The 24,441-nt window shown below is 43.2% G+C and overlaps 1 protein-coding gene across 1 annotated transcript in view; it reads left to right on the forward strand.

The window, feature by feature from the left end:
- Window positions 1–5,937: 5,937 nt before the first annotated feature.
- The window catches only part of LOC103760361 (deubiquitinase DESI2), a 54,235-nt gene continuing 35,731 nt past the window's right edge, over window positions 5,938–24,441 (forward strand). The window contains exon 1 of the mRNA XM_008926862.3: window positions 5,938–6,368. Within this exon, the coding sequence (XP_008925110.1) occupies window positions 6,330–6,368 (39 nt within the window). The 5' untranslated portion in view covers window positions 5,938–6,329. The remainder of the gene's footprint in view (window positions 6,369–24,441) is intronic.

Genomic DNA, 24,441 nt, shown 5'->3' on the forward strand with positions numbered 1-24,441 from the left:
AATTGCATTTTATCCTACTTTGAACATACAGTTTTAAAAATTGATGGAAAAGTTAAAAATTAGAACCATTTGAAAAATTTGAAATACCTTTCAATATGTTTTGTAATTTTTTTTTTATTTCCTCTATGTTCAGGTTCTATGAAAGGACTGCAAAGAGAGATTTAGGTATAGGATAAGGAATATCTAAATTCTGTGAATAAGTTTTGTGATGAGTATATGCATCTCTTTAATCAATATCCTTTACCACCACCTTTGATCATTTTTCTAGAATGACTGGAATGCAGCTATGATGCAGCTGCAGAACATGATACTCAGCTTGACTGAGAAAGAGACCCTGGACACTAATCAGTTGGCAGCTTGAGAGTGCTGGAAAAGTGTAGCTTAGCAGCTAGGGAACATGTTTAGGAGCAAGTACTGGAGCTCCTGTCTCCTGTTCTGTGGATTGTCTTCACCCAGACTGATCTCTGTGAGACTGCAACAGGAGTGAAGAACCACAGTGCCCTGGTGGGGGTAGCAGTGGGACAAATACTGTCCTGGTCCAAGAGGGAGGCAGCTTAGATACATTCAGGATTATGCAGCATCTGGCTTTTTAGATGATGTCAGTTCCTGTCTTTTTTACAAGTGTGGCATGGCACCTCACTTCAGTTCTCTTTGATCCTGACTGTACAGCAGATAAGCTGTTTGGCTGAAGTCTGGTCACTTTGCTTCCCCATACCTCTGTGACATGGGGTTAATGATGTATCTTTTCTCTTGCCATTTACCTATCAATCACATCTCTTAAATTACCACCTTTCATTGATTAACTGCACTCACCTCCTATGTGTTCATATAGTGTCCAACACGTGTCCCTGCCCCCACGCTGCAGCTTCTGAATATTATTATAACATTATGCAAATAAATAATCAGAAGATGTTGCTGGTAGAAAAACCCTCTGAAACTAAGCCTGCTTTGCTCCTCAGGTATACAACACAAATTCCTGTTAGTGTTCTGTGCCTTTTAACTGCATCCATTGGCTGCTTTTGACCCATGATTGTTTGTGCTGTGAATTTTTAATAGCAATAATAACAACTACTTGCCTAATCCTCAGCATAAGAATGAGCAGGAATGTTGAGCTTTTTCATCCCAGGTTCCAGGTTGAAAGTCTCTGTGTACATTGCTTGCCTCTCAGTTGACAGTGTTGCTTTATGTAAACAGAGGGGATAGTCCTGTACTCTCTGGGGCCTCTCCATGGCCCAGGAGCACCATTTCAGCCCAGCCTGGGGTCACAAATCCCTGCCCTGGTGACGTCGGTAGGGTGCTGGTCTCTGGCTCTGCCTGGCTGGGCCCAACCCAAGGGCTGATGTCCTGGCTTGACCTTAGACCTGCCTTATCATTATGAACTTACCTGGTGATCTGGACTCTTGGCTGAATGTGGTGGCCATCTCCAGGTCTGCCCTGCACACTTTGCTGATGGGCTGTAGGCCAGAGCCCTAGATAGTGAAGTCCCTGCCCTGCCAGCCATGTTAGGAGCTGCCAGCCTTCATTGCTTCCTGACAAACAGCTTCAGAGTAGAAAGTTTCAAAGTGTAGCTGCAATGAAAAGGGAGACAAAATGCAAAATCAGGATTGACTCAATTCAATGTAAATATCAATTATTCCCCCATCTACTAACACATGCCTAGCTTTCAGCTACAAATCCCCACAGTCTTGAAGGAAATATTTTAAATGATTGAGGTAATCCAATTTGGCTGTTGTTCTTTCTCTTTCTGGTGAATATAAAGTTAAATATTTCATGTGTTGCCTTACATGGGGCAAAGCACATTGCTGGTATCCTATGCTGATTTTCTTTCCCCATTTTTTCCCATAGCCCACTCTCAATTCAAATCCTTGGTATATGCAAGTGTCTTGGATAGAAGTGAGATAAAATTCTTTCAATCAAAATACCTCCTCTCACATTCTCGGAATGAGGCTACAAAGCTCCAGCATGTGTCCAGGTGGTGATTTATTGCTGTAGATGGAAGAAGGACATAGCAACTCCCTTTACGTTCTCGAAGCAGGGAGACAAGTCTCAAAGACCTGAAAAAATTCTCAAAGGCCTCACCATTCTCAAAGACCTGAAAAAATACTGTCTCTAGTTTTTAAAAGGTGATTTTATACCTCTTTTAAAAAGGATAGTCTTGACTAATGTACTCAGAATGGGATAATAATGACAACTTGACATGGGTGGAAGCACTTTATACAATTCAAAATGACAAGTTGTCAAAAAATATAATGGACACCCAGGGATGGTGTACCTAATGTGGAGACACGACCATTAAATGTCTTGAAGTTTAAACTGGGCAGCCCCACTGTGAAATGTGCTTGAAAGCCCCATTGTCTGCTGGGTGGCTACTGAGGCTTTGAAAGCGCATGAGGGTAAATTAAGGAAAGGTGTTTATTTAAACTAGAATTCCTGAATAGCAACACAGGTAGACAAACTCGAAGATAGACCACCACCTCTAATCTAGCCATTATTTCTCTCTTGCACTGCTGTTCTTCTGTTCTTGCCCCCAGTGGAATGTCACAACTCTGTTTACAGTGCCCAGAGATGCCATTTTTGTGACTGGGACCTGGAGAAGGTGGCTGAAGTTCTCAGCTACTGACTGCCTTGGTTAATGTACCAGGTAATTCCTGAAGGTTGTAACTGATTCTTGTTTTTTTAGTCCATGTTGGGTGGTAGCACTGTTTTCCTTTTAACCCTTTTCACCTCTTTCTTAATCAAAGAACTCATGTAAGACCACGCTGTCTCCTTAAGACACTGGTCCTTGAAGATGCACACACACTTATGCCATGAATAGTAAGTGGGAATGATCACAATTAAACTCCAATACATTAATCCCTTTTAAAGGAGTGCTAAGAATGTGGAGAATCTGAGAAAATGCAGGCTTGCAACAGGCTGCTTAACTGTGAATGAAAGTCTTGTCTAGCTTTAGGGATGTGTATGGAAAAAATGTGTGTGTCTGCTATGTCCTAAAAGCAGCATAAGTGTTTAAAAGAAGAATTCAAAACAGAACCCAAAGCACTAGTTCCAGCTGCTTTAACCAGTAGTAAGAAGAATCTCCCTTTTCCTCTGTATTTGCAATTCATTTAAATGTAAATGTTTTTATAGGGCAAGATATGGACTCTCGTGCCTGTAGGCAGTGTGGTTATCTGCAGGATTGTACTTATGCACCTGAAATAGAGCAGCTCACTTTCTTGACTGGTATCAACCTGAGCTGTTGCTGAAACACTTCAACACAGCCCAAAGCAAACTAAGCCTTGTGAAGAGTTTATGTGACTGTTAAACATCTCATATTAATGAGCTGTTTGTATTCAGACTGATCCCTTCTACTTGGAGTTAGAATAAGTCACCTAGAATAGAATGGGGTAAAAAAGGAACTTTCAATGGATCACTGAAACACTGGAGGCTAAGTCACCATGTGGAACAACTTCTTTCTGTGAAGGGGAAGAAAAGGGAGCTTGGAGCAATGACATTGGTAATGTAGATCTCCCAGTTGCTTCAAGTTAGAGGGAGTGAATCCAGATCTTAATGTGCAAGTCACATTTACTGTCTCTCCTACAGCAAAAGTCCTTTAAATAACAAATGTCTACAGGCAAAACATCTAAGCTTGTGGCTGAGTGTCATCTTTCCCAAATCCTAAGTATTTATATATGTCTGTCTCTGGAAGGTGTATCTGGTTTAAGTCTCTAATTTGTTTTAGTGAACTCTGAGCACAGCAGTCATTGGAGTTAATTTAGCAAGTAAGCATGTGGACAAGTGTGGAAAGAGCTTGTAATGCTGCTTTTCAAGTTACATCGGTTAGTCTAGTATCAGCTGTTCCCTCTCCTTTTAAGTCTCCTTAAAACATCACCATCACTAGAGCAGGACACATACAAAAGTGACAATCTCAGAGTATTTGTGAAAGTTTAGTAGGAACCCTCTGGGATTCAGTAGGAGGTTTGTCTTACAAGTTAGGGCATGAGTGGTTGCAGAGGGAATTTTTCATTGCTCCATAGCTTTTAAAATGAAAGGGGGGCTCAGTCTGAGGAATATCTGAACTCTGAGATGGTAGGGAGGAGAAAGTGCCTTTTCTCATCTGCACAAACAGCTCTTTCAGCCCCAGGCTGCTCAGACAGATGGTTAATGGCACCCAACAGTTTGAGTTGGTGGGCTGGAGAACTGTGGGGGGAGGGAAGTTCAGGGTGCTGGTCAAGCCCCTGTTCTGTGTGTGTGGAATTGCCTTAGCCCACCCATGGAATTACTAGTCCAGGTGAATCGACTGTGCTGGAGTCCCTGCCACGTTGCATACCTTCATGCCCAGGCCTGACCTGTGGCTTTGCTCTTTCAAAATGCAAATCCATACAGTTAGAGCAAAGCAGTTCTGGATCTCCTTTGGCACTATCCAGAAGAAAAGTTTTGTGTCTGACTCTGTTGGGCTGGCACTCAGCTATGCAGGACATGGGCTCACTTCATTTTCATGCTGCCTACCTTCACAAGAAATCCTCCTGCACACTGTGTAACAAGTCTTTTACAAGACTGCAGCTCTATGGTATTTTCTTTCCGGTCCTGACAAACGGAGGTGAGCCCTTCTCCGGGACGGGATGCAGCTGAAGACAGGGCTGAGGCATGCTGGGCTTTGCTGATGTAACGGGCTCCCTGCAATTTTCTTTCAGATCTGGTTGGCTGTGAGCTGGCAGAGAGCCTCAGCCTCAGATACGCCTCCAACTCAGATGAGGTCATCCTTGCGTTTTTCTTTGGTTTTGGTTTTTGGTTTTTTTTGCACTTGAGAAGTCTGTGGTGTATGAACGTGTAAGGTCAGAGTGCTAATTGCCACACCACTGCAAATCTCTGGATACAGAAACGCTCTTTCTCCCTCTCAGCTGCACCGTCTCCCTGCACCATCTCAAACCCTGCTCTCCCTTTAAAGAGAGAGGAGGAGCAAATTGAAGATGAATTTACCGCAGTGCATTTTATAATTAATTCTCGCATCCAGGTCAGAGGGGAGTGTTTGTTGGCAAGACATTGCAGAGCTGCCCGTTCCTAACATGACTGTAAAGTAGCTCCAGGACGGAAAAAAACTCCTGCTGCTGCCAGGAGTGAAACTACTCGCCCTGCCCAGTCGTTTCGTCCCTTCCCCGCCCTCCCACCGTGTGCCATGCAGCGATGCATCCAGCCAGCAGAGGACGGGGTAGGTCCCAATGGCTGTCAGTCAGTAGAGGCTGCCCAGCTCGGGACGAGCTGATCGTGAAATAAGGACTGGCCCTGCGGAGAGCAGAGCACACAGAGCTGGGGTACCCAGCCCCGGCCCCGCACCCCGCCTGGAAGCATCGCCCGCTCGGCATCTTCCTTCCTCCAGCCCCAACGCCGAGTAATCCCGCGTCGTCTCCCGCGGAGAACTGCCCACTAACTTCGGCACCGACGCCAGGTCTGCCTGCACGCCGTGGGCAGGATGGGGGTTGCGGCATCCCCTCTGTGCCCCGGGGGCAGCCAGCCCCCTCCTCTGCCCCCTCCCACCGCTGAGCCCCGCGCTGGAGCCCCTTTGGCACAGCCTCTTCACCATGTCCTGCCGGCGGCGGAGAGACCGCAAAGGAGAGTCTGAGCAGGGATCAACCTCAGCACCGCGGACAGATCGCGGCTCTGGACGGACCTTTCCCGGTACCGCGGACAGATTCCAGCTCCGGGAAGATCAACCTCAGTACCGCGGACAGATCCCGGCTCGGACGGACCGATCCCAGCACCGCGGACAGATCCCGAGGTGGCTCCGGGCTCCGGCGGCGGGAGGGCCTTCGGCGCCCGCTCCGGCCCCGCTCCGTGCCTTGGAGCCCAGACCTATTGCGTCGTGCTGGCAGCCCGCTGCGGTAGCAGCCTGCCGCTCTGCCGAGAAATCCCCCCGCACACACTGCCCCCCGCCTTGCTCACGGTGCCAGAAGAGGGCTTATATTTGGGCTCAGAGTCTGTCTTCTGTGGATCGGGATTTACAAGCTTGGACGGTGCCTGGTTACAGTGGTGTATGAGTCTACAGACCCCAAGGTGCACTACAGAGTTAGAAAGAAACCTTGGATCTGTCACGCCGTGGAGGGCTAAAATAAACCCTATACAACCAGCAAACCCAACCCAACCCTTACTGCCTCCCTGCAACCAACTTTACACACACACACACATACCAGTGAGAATTCTCTCCTTTCCTCCTCCCTCCACACTCCTTCCTTCGGCACGACTGTAGGATGAGGCATTTCCCTCTATCTGGCTCAGGGTGAAAGCATATCCCGGGGCATCAACACACATCTGGCAGGGACTGAAAGGTTTTAATCCAGCCTCTGCTGCAGTCAACAATGGCAAATGAACCAGTGATTCTGAATGTTTATGACATGGTGAGTATGAAACTGTACTGATTGAGGGGACAGTGGGGCTGGGTGGGTGTTCATGCTTGGAGGCAGGCATTGTACAAAGAGTAGCCAAGCACAGATCCCCAGAGAGGCTGATTCCCTACCCCACCTTCCCCTCCCCTGGCCCAAACTCCTCATCCAAGCATGTCATATCAGAGATGATGCTGACCCCAACTTTTTTGGTTGTTTTAAATGTTTAGCATATTGGACCAGATTATAGGTATTATGCTCGATTTTCTGTAGGATCTTTCAGGAGCAGCACTGGGTGAGGAGAGTACTTTTTAATTTCCAGTGCCCCAGTTAAGGAAGGAAATGTGATCACCTCTGTCTTTGCTGGAGATAATTGTTCTTTAATTTTGAGTAAGCAAGCACTACCATGCTGTAGGGAAGGAGCCAGGATTTCATCTAGGGAGGAGAAACAGCTGTAGAATTGCAATAAGGACATAGTTTCTAGGCTAATAATATGGATCAATCCCTCACATGCATAAGAATGTAGTTAATCATTTTCTCTAAAGGTTAATTGCAACAACAGGACTAAGAAATTGTCTCGTGAAGTTTCAGCACAGAGAGGAGCACAGGCACATGCTGCTGGGCAATATTTCCTGAAAGTTCACAGGATAGCAAGTCGTTTTCCTTGACCTTTTCTTGCAAAGGGGAATGTGAGTGGGTGTTATCTGTGCTAACAAATCAGAAGGTCCAAATCTTGGCACAATCCTCCAAAGAGAAGAAAGCTTGGCACGACCTATTTGCTTGCTGGTCTGACAGAAGGTCAGGAGAGGCATGTTCAGATGAAGAGCATTTTGATGATTGTGTACTTTATCTTTGTTTTTTGTTTACCAACTAATGATTAAAAAAAAAAAAAGAGAGAAAAAAAAAGTAGTTTTCAGATCTTCCACAAATTTATTGAACTTTTCTGGGGAAAATACAACCTTATAAGGCCCAGTGCTGACTGAGCTCTAAATATCCAGCTCCAGACCTTTAAGATTACAACATACATTTGCTTTTTATCATCAGGCAGTGACAACTTTTATCAGGAAGCCCACAGAATAGTGTGGGTTTCCCTGTAGGGGGAATAGACACCAAAGAGATTAGGAGTGGGTTGCTGTAAAAGTCAAACCTCTTCTTATCACAAAGATTAAGGGATCTTTTAAGGACTAAAACAAGTGGGTTGTTTTCTGAGGGAAGAGTGAGTGGTAAGGCCTGTTCAGGTGTGTGTCTGCTCTGAGGGACAGTCCAGAAAGCACAAGTACAATGGACTGAAGCCACCTCTTCCAGTGCTATTATTGGTAAAATTGAGCAAGCTGGTGTAAAATCCTTCCCCAGACTTTGGTCTTGAGCATTTAAAGATCAGTTGCTTGGCAGCCTGAACTGTGAACTCCCGCAAGCTGTCCTTCAACCAACAGGTCTGGTAACCCAAGTAAGTGGTAGCTAGTGCTTGATAACAAGGGACTGGCATTGCAAATGCACACACAAGAGTTTATCATTAATACTTTGAGGAAAATAAAGGAGTTGTGTTGTCCTTTTATAATATCCCCTCTCTTCCTTGCAATTTTTTAGTTTGTTCTGCAATAAACTATAGTCTGAACTTTCCTCTCTCAACCATGGTTGATCCGGCCCAAATCAGTGAATATTTCACTACTGAAAGAGATCCAAATACTGCATGGGTATCATCTTTACCTTTTTATGTTTGATTGACACCAAAAATCAGCCCAAAGGATTTATGGAAGAAGGGGCTTGCTGGTCATGGTCACTGTGTTCTGAGATGGGACACAGTGAACTGAATTGCAGTCATCATTTTAATTCAGACTAAGTAGTTTTTGCTCCTTAGCAAACCATGAAAACCTTCATGTGTGAGTACTAACTCCACGGGTTAACCAGTCTGTACACAGAAACTGTTCTATTTTCATATAGACTACCTGGTTTGACTATCACTGAGTCACCTGTAGCTCACATCCTACATTATGACTATTGAGGCAACATGTTTTTTCATTGTTGCTATGATTTTAACACCACGAAGTCTGGAATGTAGCCATGCAAAATCTGCACTTTATTACACTGGTGGGGAATCGTGGGGAAACTGGGAAATGAACACATTTGCTTGAATAACTGTTGGAAAATTGGCCTCAATGGAAAAAAACCCAACAACAACAAAAAAGACAGCTGGGGACAGCAATTAACTGGATGTAAAGCTCTGCTTTCCTGACAAAGAACATGACCCCCATTTGGCATCTGGAGGCACTTACACTGCAGGAAAACTTATCCTTAGGGCAGAAGTTCAATTATGGGCTTTGTGCAGCTATGAAATACCCGCTCTGTGTAGTCTTGTGTATTCAAAGATTATAGTCATTTATCCTTTTACCCACTGGATATGTACCAGGCTTCTTTAGGAAAAAAAGTGCTGCTATTTAATGAGGTGTTTTGCACAAATAGTTGAAGCAGGTAGATCTATTCGTAGACTTATTTTCTTCAGCATAAAATAATGGAGCAAAAATCACTGGGTATTTCTAGTGTTCAGAATATTCTCATCAAAAGCAAACTTTCCTCGCCCTCAGCACACTAGGTGGTCATATCCTATTCTATCTCTTGCCAAAGACCTTGTACAAGCTTGTATGGACTTGTGCACTTGCAAAACAGACAGGGCAGGAGAACTTTGCTGATCAACTAGGACATTTTAAAGAGTAGATATGCAGGATACTGAACTCTGATTTAATGTGTAAGTGTGAATACAGAGTATGGATCAGAGGTTTTATCATGGGTATATCTCTTTCCCAGTCTGAATCCCAGTCCAGCTCTTGCATGGACTCTAAGCCAACTTTTGGTTGGAAACCTGCAGGAAATAACTGGATCTATAAAATCTGTGGCAGAGTTTGCTCTGATCAGTCAGTTATCACTTTTACTTCAGAAGGACAAATCAAATTCTCTTTCATAACTTGTAATTCTCTTCCCTCTGGTCTGCATCAATAAGCTTTTTATCATGGAACACGTCTTAGATTACGAGGTTGACTTTCTTAGGCAGGATATCATCCTGTTTCCTCATCACTTTAAGTCTTTGTGGCTTACTTTGGAATAGTTTGCCTAATCACTGTACATTAATAAATGTTGCCTATTTAAATCAGGCAGAAGAGTAACTGCAATTATTGCCTGGGTTTTAATCTTTAACAAGCAAGCTAAACACATTCCACTAAAAATAGTTTACTTGGCAGAGATTCAAGTTGGGGGCTCTGATAATATTTCCAGCTTATTGCATAGCACATTCATGCTATCATATTAAAAGCAAAGATATTGATATCACCATTGTCCCTCTTTTATTACAGCTAAAGTTGTCCTGAATTTCCACTGTCTTTGCAGCTGATAATATATAAAACTGTCATTTTGATCTACTGGCTTTTTTTTTGCTTACTCTTTCTGCTGGGGAAAATGAGCCTCTGAGATGTGCTGTAGAGGAAAATGAGAACCCTGGTCAGCACAGAGCCAGGGAGGAATGATGTAGGGTCTATTTAAAAGGGTGTGTGTGTCTCTTTCTCAGCCTTGTCCCACTGTTATTCCATGTCATCCCATCTGGAGTGAATGAGAGGGAAATAAGATTCAAGTCACTGTAGTTGGACCGACTCTGAGATTTTCCCCTGTGACTTCAATTTCAGAAAGGTAACAAAAATGTAAATATTTATAATGGTCCTCCCATGTTCTTTCAGTTCTTTATATAATTTATATCATTTGCCTGCTAAATGGCCAAAGGCTGATGGTGATGGCAAAGGATGGCCCTGCAGCTGACTGACTGGTGTCTCTCCTGCTTCACTGATCAGTGGGTGATGGTGCCATTGGTTTGATTTCTCCATCACACCACTGAGTGGATCATCCAAGTGGCCCTGAAAGAAAAACAAACACAATAGCATTCTTGAATTCACAGCAATGATAAAGGCCTCTGTTTTGGTTTTGTGATATTATGGCAAGCAGCCTGTGTTTGGAGAAGGGGTGGCATTTTGGGTTGAGGATATAAAAGCTAAGAGTTATGCATATAGTTTCCAAGAGTCCCTGCAGAGAAGAGGACACACCAGCTATCTCTGAGGAAAGGCATAAAGCTAGGGGGTCTGTATGGCCACAGAATAATCGCATAAAACTTTAGTACTTTAAGCCAACTTCTCTGATACAAAATAGTAGTATGGAGGAAGGAATTACTTTTCCTTTTGCACTTTTCAGCTCTGTCATTTTCAGCAATTTGCTCATATACCATTTGGAGGTGATGACCTGTGTGTACCATTGAAAACCAGCACAGACTTACCATCCTAGCATCCCTTTTGGGCTTCCTATGCAATGGAAAAGAGAGAGTGAGACTTGGCCTCTACAGTGGAATGCTTTAGGACTGAAGGAATAGATATGCTTTTTACCTCTAGCTTCAGTATATAAGGAGCCTTTGAGTCTATTACAGAAGTAGCAACAGAATTGCAAGCACTAGCACTTCATTCTGTGAAATGATTGTTTTAAGCACTGACTAGATCATGGAGCATGTTATTATCTCTTTGGAGCAAAGAATAAGTCTAGTTACTCAGAAAAATGTCAACATGTTTGTGCTTACTGTAGGTAAAGGTCTCTGATGCTCTCAGCTCGCTTAGTCAGAAGAGTGAAAAATCCTAGTGCAGGTAGTGGACTCATCTCTGCGCTACTTATTAGTTGTTTCTGAGCTGCTCAGTGTGGAGAAGCACAGCATCTCCTGACTCTTTTTGGTATTCCAGGAAACCACATGGAAAGCAAGGGAACTTTTTTGTCAAGTACGTTGATAGCTGTGAAGTTTCTTGCTGTGATGAGCTGAAGAGATGCTCTAAGTCAATTGAAGAACTTGTGGTCCTGAAAGAGTAGGTGATGGAGAGTCACTAGGGTCTCTTCTTTCTTTTTCTTCCTTCATATGTTGGCCAAAGTGAATGTATTTAACAAATAGAGAGCAAAAGCCAAAATATTGCCTTTGGGAGATTTTAATTAAAGTCTAACAACACACAGACACACAGACATACACACACACACTCATATATATACATACACATTAAATGAAATGTTTTGACTCTCCTTAAAATATTTGCCAGTCATCTCTATCCAAAATTATTTGCCAAATCTGAATCATTTTAGTTCTCCAAAACACACTGTTCACTCAAAAGTTTGTCATGTTCTTGGAAGAGCTTGGTAGGTGTATTTATTCTGTGGCCAGTCACAAAACTCAGTTTCCTCTTCCATGAATAAGGATTGGCTAAGGAAGATCTGGGGTGTTTTAATCTTCTTCACGAGCTTGTTGTGGGGGTAAGCTCAAAGATAAATCCTTAAATTCCTGAAGGAAAAGGGGAAGATTTTAACCTTGGAGTTTTACTTTATCACTGATTCTTCATTTATCCAGAGCTTTATTCATTCTGCTGTCTTCAAGTCATATCAAGTACAGAGTACCGTGTAACAAAACAAAATGGTGAGATAACAGGTGCCCAGTGCCTGGAAATGGGTTCCCCACAGTGCTGTAGTATGTCTGACATAAGTGCTAAACAATCTTTTTTTCCAAGAGTAGTCAAACATAGTGCTACTCAAAGGTGGTAGTGTGAAGGATCAGGTAGACCTCAGATGCTTGTTTTATGCACCTTCCTAGAGCTTTGAGTCGGCCTTCTGTGCTGTTTTTTGGTTTGCTTTGTTGTGTTTGCTTGTTTGAAGGACCGAGTTTAGACTATTAAATTATCTGTGTGCTGCACAATAGGTTCAGGATTCATAATCACTCAGGTATCACACTTTCTATTATGGGCCCAAAAACTCTCTGGGAAGGCTCTTGGTTAAAGGGCAGAGAGACTACATAGACCACTGCTGCAAATGAGAGAGGAGGCAGAGAAAGCTGCTTTCACTGGATGTCAACAGAGTCCTGAGGCCAAGATATGAAAGGTCTGTCCAGACTGCTTCAGTTTTCTTGGATGGAACGTTTCCCACTGCAAATGGTCTTGACTTTGGAAAAAAATATGAACAATTTTTTTAAAAAAGGTGTTATGGCAAGTCTGATGGCAGTACATTAGAGGTTTCAAATAAATTAGGCTGAGATGCCTGGCAGTGTGCGCCAGTGAGGAAAACTAGGCTTTGTTTCTGGTACTCTTTTTCTCCTAGACTGCATCAATTTAATTTGAGTGACAACAGGCTGACCTCAGGCAGAGTAGTCACAGATTGGGATTGCTCCCTTGCCCTGCTTGAACTCAGAAGCAGAGGGAAAAGGAAAGCAGTTTGGTGATGCTGAGCGCTGTGTTATAGTCAGTGCCTGCTTCAAGCCTGTGAGAAGACGATGAAATGCAACTGGACATCTCCTCTCTCTTGTGTCTTTGGACAGAGGAAATCAATTGGAGGAAGAAAAGATTAAAAAAACTAATACACTGAGCTGCAGCTGAGTCCATTCCTTCAAGAAGAAGGAATCCAAACATGTCAACTGATTTAAATCAACTGAGAAGCTAAAGAGTAAGTGGCATGGCCTGGGTTAATAAGTCCTGCAATGAAGTGTGCCCATTTATGCATAATAAGTGGATTTTTGTTGTCTTAGCAACAGCCTGGAGATGTGTTATCCATCGGGGGAACAGTCTGTTTTGATGTTGTCAGGGTGACAAGCTGACTACCTGTCCATCTTACTGCAGATCTTCTCCAGCACTGCAGTCTTGTAGCTGGCGACTGTATGCTTATGCATGAGATGTTGTAAGAGCTGTCTCTTGACTGTACATGGGTCATTGCTATCTCTGGCTACAGCATTTATCCTATCAGCAAGCTCACTGAACCATTGCTCTGTTGCCCAGTGGACTGAGTTGAACTGACTCATCCAGGGCAACACAGGAGTTGTCACTTCTGCTAGTCCTGCATGCCTTAGGAAAACTGCTCCACAACATGCTCTCTTTTACATCAGCAAATATAAGAAACTCACGTGAGTGAGGAGATCCTAGGAAAGCTAACACAATGTAAAAAAATGTGGGAACTCTGCTTCTGGAGCAAAGCTTCTCAGATCCTGTCATTAGCTTACAGTTCCCACATCAGTACTCTTGAGTCAGTTCCTGCAGATGACAATCTGACTTAGTGTCTCTAAAGCACTCATTTCAAGGCAGCCTGAACTCTTGAGGAGTCAGGATTCTTATGGCCAGGATTTCAGGTGTAAACCTAGGGGCTCAAAGTAAGGTCAGCTCTAAGAGATACAGAAGATACAGATATACTTTTGCTGCTACTGGAAGTTGTTCTTTAACTCCATCTACAGGCAAAGTCACAATCCCCTGGCCTGGCTCTGAGCAGCTCTGAGAGAAATGATTGTTTCCTCTTGAAAGCATATGGAAGCTGGTTTCCAGTGATTTTTCTCTGATGCTTTTTGGGCTTTCCCCTTATAGCAAGGCAGAATTCTTTTAGAACATGACACTTCTGTCAGCAAGATTTAGCCTCTGGCTCCCTTTGCTGTCAAGGTTCCTAATGTTACTTGGCTATTCTTTAAAACAAACAAACAAACCCCTAAACCAAACAAACCCCTCTTGGCATTGATGAAAGCTGATGTATTGATAGTACTGGAGGCTGTCACTCTCCTAACAAATAAGTTTATGCTAGCAGTAGCAAAACAGACCCTTCTGCCTTTTTTTACCTCATCCCTGGTGTGTAGGTTGAGCTGCTCTGGTTGTGGGGCTCAGCTGGTCATCCAGCTTCCTACTCAGAAGCCCAGAGGGACTAAGTTATACATACATTGGGAGCTTCTGCAGGGGAGAGCTGAGCGTTAGTGGTAGAAGCAGAGCTACTAAGTTGGAACAAATGTCAGATCCATTTCTAAGTGTGATGATAGGCAGGTATATATTTGTGCATTAGTGCAATGAACTGAATTTAAATGGGTGTCTTAGGGCTGAAAGCTATGTTGGTGACCTGAGTTGCCCTTATTCTAATTTTCTGTTTGTTTCAGTCTCTCTTGTTCCTGACATTATGCCAAGATGACGTAGCTGAAGCTGGGGAGGGAGGCAGAGACCAATCAATACATAAAATCTATATTTCTGCTGGGGAAGAAAAGAAACAAAATTCACAAGTCTAATGATTCTTTCTCTAACAAATGGACTCAAACTGTTAGGAAAGAAAAAAAACACTGGATGTTCTTGAGTGTGAAAGATCCAGAGCAGAGAAAGTAGGTATCTCCTTACTTCAGAGCTTTATCTATCAGCATGTGAATCTGTGAGACTTCTTATCTCAGAAAAAAATATGAGGCTACATCCTAAGATTGGAACGTGGTTTTAATCGGTAACTTAATTTTTAAGCAATTAATCTTAAGGTGTCTGGAAACATAATGATGAGGGAAGAATAAATGCTGGGAGTTACAAATGATCTCTGATAGGTAAGAATTGTGATCTACAGAAGCAAGTGTCTGATGCTAGAAATGCTGAAAGCATTTTAGCCTGTGTAGTGCCTTCAATGAGTGTGTCAACAATGGGTTGAATGCCATGTGACTCCTGGCAGATCCACATCTCTGGGAAAGGAAGGATCTGGCACAGTGTAAGCTCTGTTGATAATGTGGTTTGTTGAACTTTCAACTGTGCATCTGTTACTGTGCTTTCCATGCGGTCATGCTTAAACCCATGAGGAACTATCAACCCCTTTGCTGTTCTCTTCAATATCTTCTACTAGTGATTTATTTATATTGGATACTCATGCAAGAAAAATGGCTTCCTAGATGCTGGTTGCTGCCTCAGGGTTTAGAATGCATGAGGAGCCCAGTGTAGCCTTCCAGAGTGAATTATAGGCTTTGCTATGGGTTATCTTTTGCTAGGTACAAAATGTTCTAGACATCTGTTCTTGGCTCATCTGTATGTCTTGCTCTGTTTGGAACTACTTGGAGCTGATGGTTTTATAATTGCCCCATATTTGTCATTTCTCCCAGCCCTGGATTAGCCTGGTGAGTGTAAGAAGTGACAGAAAGAGAGGAGCAAGAGGTTAAGCATGAGACTAATCTGAAAAATCATCACCTTTGTCATTAACCTGTATTCTTGGGCAGCACCTGAGGCATGAGCCTCAGCAGTATGCTTCTAGTTGCATAGGAGGCCTAGGTTGTAGGTATTTTCAGGCAAGGCTGAGATGCTTTCTTAGCAAATCACTTATCTAAAAAATGAAAGGCTCTACTAGCTGCCTAAGCACAGATATCAAAAGACATTTTAGGATATCCGTCTGATCTCTGGATTCCTCTCAGGAAAGGTCGAGCTATTTTCCCTCATTGATCCTCTTTCATAGCTATCAAGTTTGTAGAGATGTCTTGACTATTTTAAGGCATTTGAGATGGCATGACATACCCAGAGGTTCTGACATGAGTGCTGCTGCTTATGGGCTGGAGGAGTAACAATACTAGTTCTGCATTTGACTTCTACCACTTACTGTGCTGATGCATTTGGAGTGACAGAAGCCAGGTTAAAATCCCTGAGGGATTCAAACACAACTGCCGCTTCACACAGGTCTGCCAGAGAAGCAGACAGTGGGATTTGGTTGTTCTGGGTCTCTTGTGTGAAAACATTTAGGTTTTGTTTGAAATGCTCAGCAGAAGAGTGGATGTTTCCAGTGGATCCTGGCTGTTCCAGGAGGTTGTCCAGGAGCCAAGCAATAGTGCTACTCACACTTGTTCTCTGGCCCGCTGAACAGATATTTTATATGAAAGAAATCTATTATTTACTTTATATGACTCTAAAGCTGCTTCACCAGGAAATGAGAAGGCCTGACTCCAGATACACTATGATGGGGTGGCCAGGCTGCTTTCCTCTGAGGCAGGTGGAGAGTCAAACCCCCTCTGGCAGGCTGAGGTGGTCAGAAAGTTGGTCTGTATCCTCCCAGACTCTGGTTATCAGGTACAAGCAGAAAGCACTTGTTCCTTCTGGGAAATAGAGGCCAACCTTGCTCTTCCCTCCTCCTATATGTTTGTTTTCAATCAGGGAATTTTTAGATAGATGTCAGGCTTTGTTGCCCTGAGAGGATCTCTACTGCCCTTTCCTCCTTACGTGTCTACCTAACCTGGAGAGTCAGTTACTTGTGCAGCTTTTTTTCTGAGTCTGTCCCAGCACTAATACAAGGGCTAGTATGTCTTTAGAGCAACCCTGTGTTGGAGACATTGTGGAAAGGTGGGAAGGCAGCGCTGGAGGTTTTCATATCTGTGGAGGCTGGAGCTAAAAATGCATGTCCCAAGCTGAAATCCACCCACCATCTGTCGCCAGTTCTAACGTTCATTGTTCTTGATTGCAGTGCCATTTGCTGTACTTCTGTTCACTCTAATTTTTATGGCTGCTTGTTTTCCAAGACAGCTGGCTATCTTCTCTTTGACAGTTCTTTGGGATGTGGAACAGACCTATTTTCTGCTGCTGGAGCACTATGCCTCTTCTGCTTATTACTGGGAGAAAATTTGGGGCCAGGACATTGAAAAAATGGGTTGTGCTGAATTGAAAGAGAACACATTAAATCCAGTGTAAGCTAAGAAGAAACAGGGGCAAATTAAATAGGTCCATTTCAAGCTCAGGTGTTCTTGGGACCATTAAAAAGGAAGAACTATAAATCCATTTTTCTCCCTACGTATCTCATAATATAAGCAAAAGCTTTGGAAGGATAAAAGAATGCAAAGCACATGGATCTATGAAAATTGCAATTGTTTTTATTGTTGAGATCAAATTCTGCCTCCTCCCCTGGGCAGAATGCTGCTGGCAGGAGAGGCTCTGCACCATGGTAGCTAGAGGCCTTGGCAAGCAGGCAGGACACCCCTGGGGGGCAAGGGAGGACAGAAAGGTGTTCATCCCAGCACCCTGTTAATTGGATTGGTCGTACATCCCCCTGAATGCTGTGTGTGTACTCTTCTGTTCCTTGTATTCAGGCAGAGCTAATAGGAAGGAACGTGTCCCCTGAGAGCTGAATTGGGATGTAAGAGGAAAGGGGGATGGGAAGGGAAGGACTCCTTTTACATCTCTCTTTCACAGTTTTCAACGCCACAGGATGAACTAAAGCTTTTTCAGTGCTCTTTGAAACACCTTCTGTCAGAAAGGCAAGGAAGCAGGAAGCAAGTAAAAGTGACATCCTACCTTCCGAATCCATCTCTGCAGTAAAGTTATGCTAGGAGGCTCACATGTCTATCTGTGGCTTTTTAAGTGCTGTTTGTAATATGGCATGTTATTGAAATGCTTCAAGGATTCCCTTTGTAATGTGTAATTACTCTGAGATATGCAGTTCAGTGCCTATTGCAGCTGCTGTTCTAGCTAATTTTAATACAGTTAAAGCCGTTGGTGGATCAAAGAAATTTATGCAGATGAAATTTTAAAGCTAGTGTAATGAACAAAAATTAATAGTCTCTAACACATCAGGTACTTAAAAATCCTGTACTTGGTACCTCTGAACTTGAATTCTGCTTCTCGTACCCACAGGACTTTGAAGCGTGTTTCTAACTGTCTGTTACCTCTCCCAAGATCTCAGAGGTGTCTCATTAAAGCTGATGTTCAAGCCTATTAAATACATGAATGTAGCTCCTAATGATGCATCTCATTTGGGTGAGTTGGCACCAGGAACTGGCAGGGATCATCGCTGCTCTGGTCCCCCAGTGGCTGGGATAGTGAAAGCCACCCGGAGAAGTGCAGGATAATACCTTCTGTGTTGGGAGATAAAAGGCAAAGTGTCTTGAAAAGGCTGCTGAGTTCCAGGGGCACACCAACCTTGTCACCTTCTCACCTACCAGCTTCCCTCCCTCCTTCCTGAAAAGTGCAGCCTCAGCTCCTGGAGATTGCAGATGGGAGGCATGTGTCCTTGAGCTCTCAGTCTCTCCAGACAGTTAATTATTAATCATCACAATATCCCTTATGTCAAGCATCTGCACTGCCCATGAAACATGGAGAACCGTTTTATCAGTCGAGTCAGAAAGGTTTTAGTGTTCTGCCACTCATTGTAAGGCTTTTGTTCTGTCAAAGAACTTAAGCAGCCAGAATTATCTTACCTGACTCCCACACCAGATGACCTGGTACTAGCAGGGGCAATAAATGTGTGAATTGGAAAACCAGAAAAGAAAGTTAAGCTTGTATCACGGATCCTGCAACAGAACTGGTGCTGTACCATTGGATATATTTACAACTGTAATGCTACTGCAGTTATAGGTATACTGCCCATTATGAGCACCTACTTGCTAGGAAAAATACCTCAGTATTTAGCTCCCTTGAAAGATACCTGCTGGGCTATTAAATCCTGAGGGGCACAACTAATTTTCTGTGACTGTTGGCTGGCTGTTGTGCCTCTCTTTGGTTTGTTGGTGCTTACCGTTGCTCTAGAAACAGAGAGACACAAGGCTATGTAGAGCTCTAGGACTTGCCTGCTCTCTGATTCAGCTTATATGCTATCCTAAAAGAGAGATTGAGAGGAGGCAGACCAAAGAGTAGGCATGAAAGAAGAACATCATTCAACTTGTCTCAAGGCACTTCTTACTGTTGGGAATATTCAGACATGAGAACCTGATGCCTGACTCCTTCTAGCTGGGACAATTCTAGTGGAAATGGAATGGCACTGGCACTTTATTTCTGGTTTAGGCAATATGATGCTTTCCTGCCACCATTTAAAATCGTACTGTGGGAAGCCTTGGGTATTGCAGGTAAGTGAACCCATTAAGACAGATGATACATGACTTAAATTGTGCTCTTTAGGATCCCTAGGACATGGTTAGGTCCTCAAGTATTTCTGTCTTCCCTTCCACCCTTCCTTCTATCCCAGGATGTCTTCACACAGAGTGAAAGAAATTATGGTGGATCTGACAGGATGTTTTTTCGTCTCAGCAAATTCATGGTAGATTGTCACTAATTAGCACAGCAAGGCTCAAAGTCATTCTTACTTCATTCTCTACTAAGGTATCAGGATTGTAGAAGACCAACTCTTATTTACATGTAATAATAGATGAAGATGTTTTTTCCTTCTTTCAGTTCAAACATAACATTGTGTTCAATGACACCACAGTGTTTTGAGGAAAGTACAAGTGCTTTGAACATGTGGGAATCAAAAAGCTCTAAACAGATTGTGTCATGCTGCCAACAAAGCATGTCCTTGGACCCTAGCCGAGAACAACCAAACCTTCATTTTGAGTAAAGCACTGGATGTTGAGAAAGAGAAATACAAAAACTTTAGTCCTAGTTCCCATCTCAATTGCATTTCTAACAAGTCACTTCAGTCTCATTATCTTGAGTCATCTCACCTGTAAGATGCTCTTGTTGGGGTGGGAGGAAATATTTGTGGGATGTTTGGGAGGTTAAAACCCTAACTGCTTTTTGGCATTAGCATGTAGCTGCCTGTTTTGATGTGACTCCCATAGGAATGGGAGGTAGCAGCAGGGTTTCTGGGTGGTGGGCTGAGGGGCAGCAGCCCTGCATCTTGCTGGCTGGCTGCCTGACCTTTGCCCAGGTGAGCACATGCCCTGTTGCCACCTTACTCCTGCTTACCCTGGCAACTGTTCCTAGCCTTCCTGTCAATAAGGGGGTGGTGGTTCCACTCCCTTCTCAACAGAGCCTGCCTGGCACAAATGAGCTTTTCTGCAAGTAGTCAGCCACTACACCTGCTCCTGGCCTTGGCCTTTACTGCCCTTTGATCAAAGATAGCAGATGAAGTATTTAGAGACAGCTGCTATTTCTGTCATTAGCATCGACTTCCTAGGAGAAAATTGCTGAAATCTGTGACAGCTGAAATCTGAGTCAGAGGAAGCTTTTTACTTCAGCATGTACAAAAGCAAAGGGAGAGTGAAGTAAGGGGGAGGGAAAGACAGTGCTCAATTTGCTATTCATTTAATTCAGGAAAACCCAAGCAACTCAAGATGACGGTGTGCAAATTGCAGACACGCATGTTGCTGTGTGGCGAATATTGTTCAAGGGATTGAAGGTGCAGAAGTAGTGGGTAAGAAAACAGTGCAGTATGAGGGGGCTGTGTGCTGTGCTTTGTGACAGGACACATTAGCTCCCACTGAGCAGTTCCGTGCTCTGGACCCTGCTGATGGTACTTGACAGTTTAAAGCAAATGTGATTATCTCCATGTTGTGCTGCCATTGCAGGTGCTGGAACAGGAGAATACTCAAGGGATTTGCTTAGCCTTTGCTACTCCAGCACACAATCCTTTCTCAGTCTTTTCTAGTGTATTTCCCAGTATTTCTCTGGAGAAGGAAAAGGCTGTCATTCCCACTCTGCAGCTGAGGCACTGACATGCAGAGAGGCTGACTTGTCTCTTTCTAGGACATGAGGAAATGGAATGAAGCTGTGTCAGGGGAAGTTTGGATTATATGTTAGAAAAAGTTTTTTACTGAGAGGGTGGTTGGTCACTGGAACAGGCTCCCCAGGGAAGTGGTCACAGCATGAACCTGACACAGTTCAAGGACTGTCTGGACAACATTTTTAGTCATTATCCTAGGTAGTCCTAGGAGAAGCTGGGAGTTGGACTTAATGATCCTTACGTGTTCCATCCAACTGGAGCTATTCTATGACTCTATGACTAGGTAACTTGTTGCTGTGCAGTCTCTTGGGTTTTGATGTGGAGTTATGATTGTGAGACTGTTCTTACTCTTCTCCAGCTGCAGCTGCTGAAAATGCTCTGATTTCTTTTTAAGGACTGTGATAGATGTTTCAAAGCAAAGTGCTTACATGAGGCTTCCTGGTTTACCTGTGCTCCCCTTTGATGGAGTTCAGATAGCTTCCAGCACTGAAAGGAACTGTGGGTCAGAAGCACTCTTCCAGCACTCAGTCTTTTCAAAATGAAAGTGCAGGCTTTCTGATGCTATCATGATTTCCAGTTTGAAAGAAAACTCCTAGGATCAGAGATGGTTATTCCCAAACCAATTTATTTACAGAGCACCTCTGGTAATATAATTCAAGAGGCTTTCTAAAAACATGTCACTTAGTAAACAGGGGAGTAAACAGGGGCGGATGAGTCAGAGTATGAACAATTAATGCCTCCGTTGATTCCCATGGCTTTGTATAAGCTTTGGACTGAGATAGGAAGAGGTAAAGGAGAAACAGTCAGTCCTAGTTCTGCCCAATGACTCAACAACAGGATTAGATATATGTTAATCCACCAAAATTTATCCTCTGTTTTACAAATAAGAACAATTGCTCTGAACCAGCCTGAAGTCTTTATGCTGACCAGTTTACACAGGTTATCATTTAATTTGATGGCAAATAGATTTGAAAATATTCTTATGTTTTACTTGGTACTTGTCAAAATAAAATGCTACCTAGGATTTTGGGGGGATAGGAACACGTTACACACTGAGGTTACAGGAGGTGATGTGGTTAAACACTGCACGCACATATGTGCTCTGGGGACAGCTTGCCAGGCTGGAGGCTTTTGGAAAGAACTAGTCTAGCAAAGGGCTGGGGGGCGGGGGGGCCGTGCAGAGGGGAGAAAGCATCTGCCAGTGAATAGATAGATAAAGATTGTCTGTGCTGCTTTTAAGAAGCACCAATCATCTTTGTAACTTTGACAGGTGGCAATGGGGCAGAAGAGGAGGAAGAGATTCAGAGAATTGTGTGGGTGGGGAAGAAATTAATCCTAATGAATTGGAAGAGCAAATCCACAGTGGGCAGAAAGCTTTGGACTTCTGCCCTGCTGGATATGGATAAATGCAAGAGAATCCCTTTTGCACGCAAGAGCTAATTGGGCAATTACAGCATAATCTGAAAACCTTTGCTTAAACTGTATCCTGGCTATCAAAGTGTGAGGCAGATTCTCTTCCAGGGGTTCATAAGGCTTGCTCAGAGTCTTTCAGGTGTGTGAAAGCTCATCTTTGAAACAGCTCCCTGCTTTATATTTCCGAGGTTTCCTTTCAATGTTTTCATTCTTATTCACAGAAAAAAACACAAGCATTAAAAATGGCTGAACTGGCTGAGACCAAGCATCCATCTAGTCCAATTTGATTATTCTTCCCTCAATGCCTGCTTGTGGAGATGGAGCAGCACAAGCATATATGACACTTCTTTCTAACATGGTCACATATTTTTTTGCTCTGAGTCGTCTCTGAGCTTGACCTCTGCCTCTTTACTAGTCCTCTATGGCTCTTTCTTTCATTCAGTTTTCCTGAACAAATGTAATCTTTTGTATTAATAGTCCTTGCAGGGAGTTTGCAAGTAGGTGTACTACATAGTAGTGAAAAGCTAAGTACTTTTTTTTCTCTCTCTTTTTTCTTTTTTTTTAATAATGACTTCATTTTGATAGGTTTTATATCAGACAGAATAGTTAGTTCTTATCTACTTTATTGCACTACCTGCAGAACCTCACTGTATCTCTTTGCCTCATGACTAGTTCAATCCTTACAGATGTTTTCTGGAAAATGTGATCAAAAACATTTTTGAAATAAGGTAACTATGTCAATGAAATCACTGCTTTCTCCAAAAAATGTCAAGAGATGAGTGTCACAGGACATCCCCTTGCAGAATTCATGTTGATCCTTACCTGAAAGATCAAATTTATTGCCCATTAATGCTATATTTTGTTATTGTTTCTACTAATGAATCCAGTTTGGATTCCAGGCTTGCAGAGGTGTTTTTCCCTGGCTCTCATATGGACCTCTGAAGGTTAGCGTTACACTTGCTACACTGGTGTTCAGGTCCCAGAGACATTTTACACAAAAGGCTGCCCACAATCATTAACAATTCAGCTATTCTGTCCCTGTGGTTTCTCTGTTGCTCTTGGGTAAGTGTTGTTCTGCCCCTGGAATCCTCCAGGGCCAATTCTCTCTGTGTCGTACACCCATCCATGTCAATGTTTAACAAAGCCTCTTCTGATTTCCTCACTCTTCCTACTCCTCATACAAAAATAAAAGTGGAAGTTTCAGGCATGGGAATCTCACCAGTTTTTTGTGGAAACAAGAAAGCTCTGATGGAAAGACTGAATTTATTTTCTCTGCAACAGTGAGTATCAGGTTTGAGTTCTTCTACAGCTTTGCTATCACTTGCCCCTAAAGACTTTTCTTCTGACATGTTGGAGGAAGAATTGAAGAAATAAATGTTACTGGAGAGGCTATTCTTATAATTTTTAGGTCTATCTAGAAGGTAAAAGTGACAATGTTTTTTCTGCTTTTGAAAGCACAGGGTCCTGAGACAATTTGAATGAGGAATGATCAGTAAGAGTGCTCTCTGTCTGCAGTGCTGTCTGCTGTGGTTTTCCCACCCCTAATTTGTGTATTCATGTTGTCTAAATCTTTTATGTGATTATGCATTTGAGCTAAGATTTGAGTGCCACAATGCCAAGCAGTTCCACATTCCAAAAAAAACCAGAGCATCTGGATGCTTCTAAAATTTTGGCTATTCTTAAAGCTTTAAGACTGAAGACTGGTTCCTCTTTACTTCAACCATCTTCCAAAAGCTCATTTGTGACATGAAGCATGTTATTCTCCATCCCATCTCTTTGCTGAACCTAGTTGGTGTTCTTTCTCTTAGGAAGTGTTTTTCTTCGGAATTGGCATCAACACAGAAATTCAGCATCAGGCCGGTCTTGCTCATCCATTGTGTATTGCCATTTGATCACATGGATAAAACGGAGCATGTGACTCGCTAGGACTGAGTTGGAAGGGAAAGCAAAGAAGGTATCTGCAAACACGGATGCACAAACCACAATGGTATTAGTGCTCAAGTGAGGTAGAAACCATGGCTACACAATTGTACAAAATAGGAATGAAGCTCATGTCACACTGGGTGGTCTTTTTTTACAAAGAGAGAGGAAAAAAGATGCATTGGTGGCTAGTATTTCTCTATTCAGCACTGTTTTCATGCTTGGTTACCTGAATGTTGCTGCTGCTGCAGGGTAGCAAACCAAGCTGTGTATTTACTCTCATTGTTCACAATGTACAAATACGCCTTGGAGGATAAAGTAAGCTGAGAGTTAAAATATTTGCATCCTCTGTAGTTTACTTGCTGAAGAAGGTTCTCTTCTGAGCAGACTGTTGCCACAGAAAGCAAAGGCATTCAGCAGCACAGCTGTGCAAGTGACTATATTCTGGGAGAGGATGATTAGGAGAAAATTGTTCCTATAAGGAGTTTTGCCAAGGACCAATCTACAGTGCTGCACCTTTGGTGCCATA

The sequence above is a fragment of the Manacus vitellinus genome, unplaced genomic scaffold (assembly GCF_001715985.3).
Source record: "Manacus vitellinus isolate BGI_N305 unplaced genomic scaffold, ASM171598v3 scaffold_6_pilon, whole genome shotgun sequence".
NCBI lineage: Eukaryota > Metazoa > Chordata > Aves > Passeriformes > Pipridae > Manacus > Manacus vitellinus.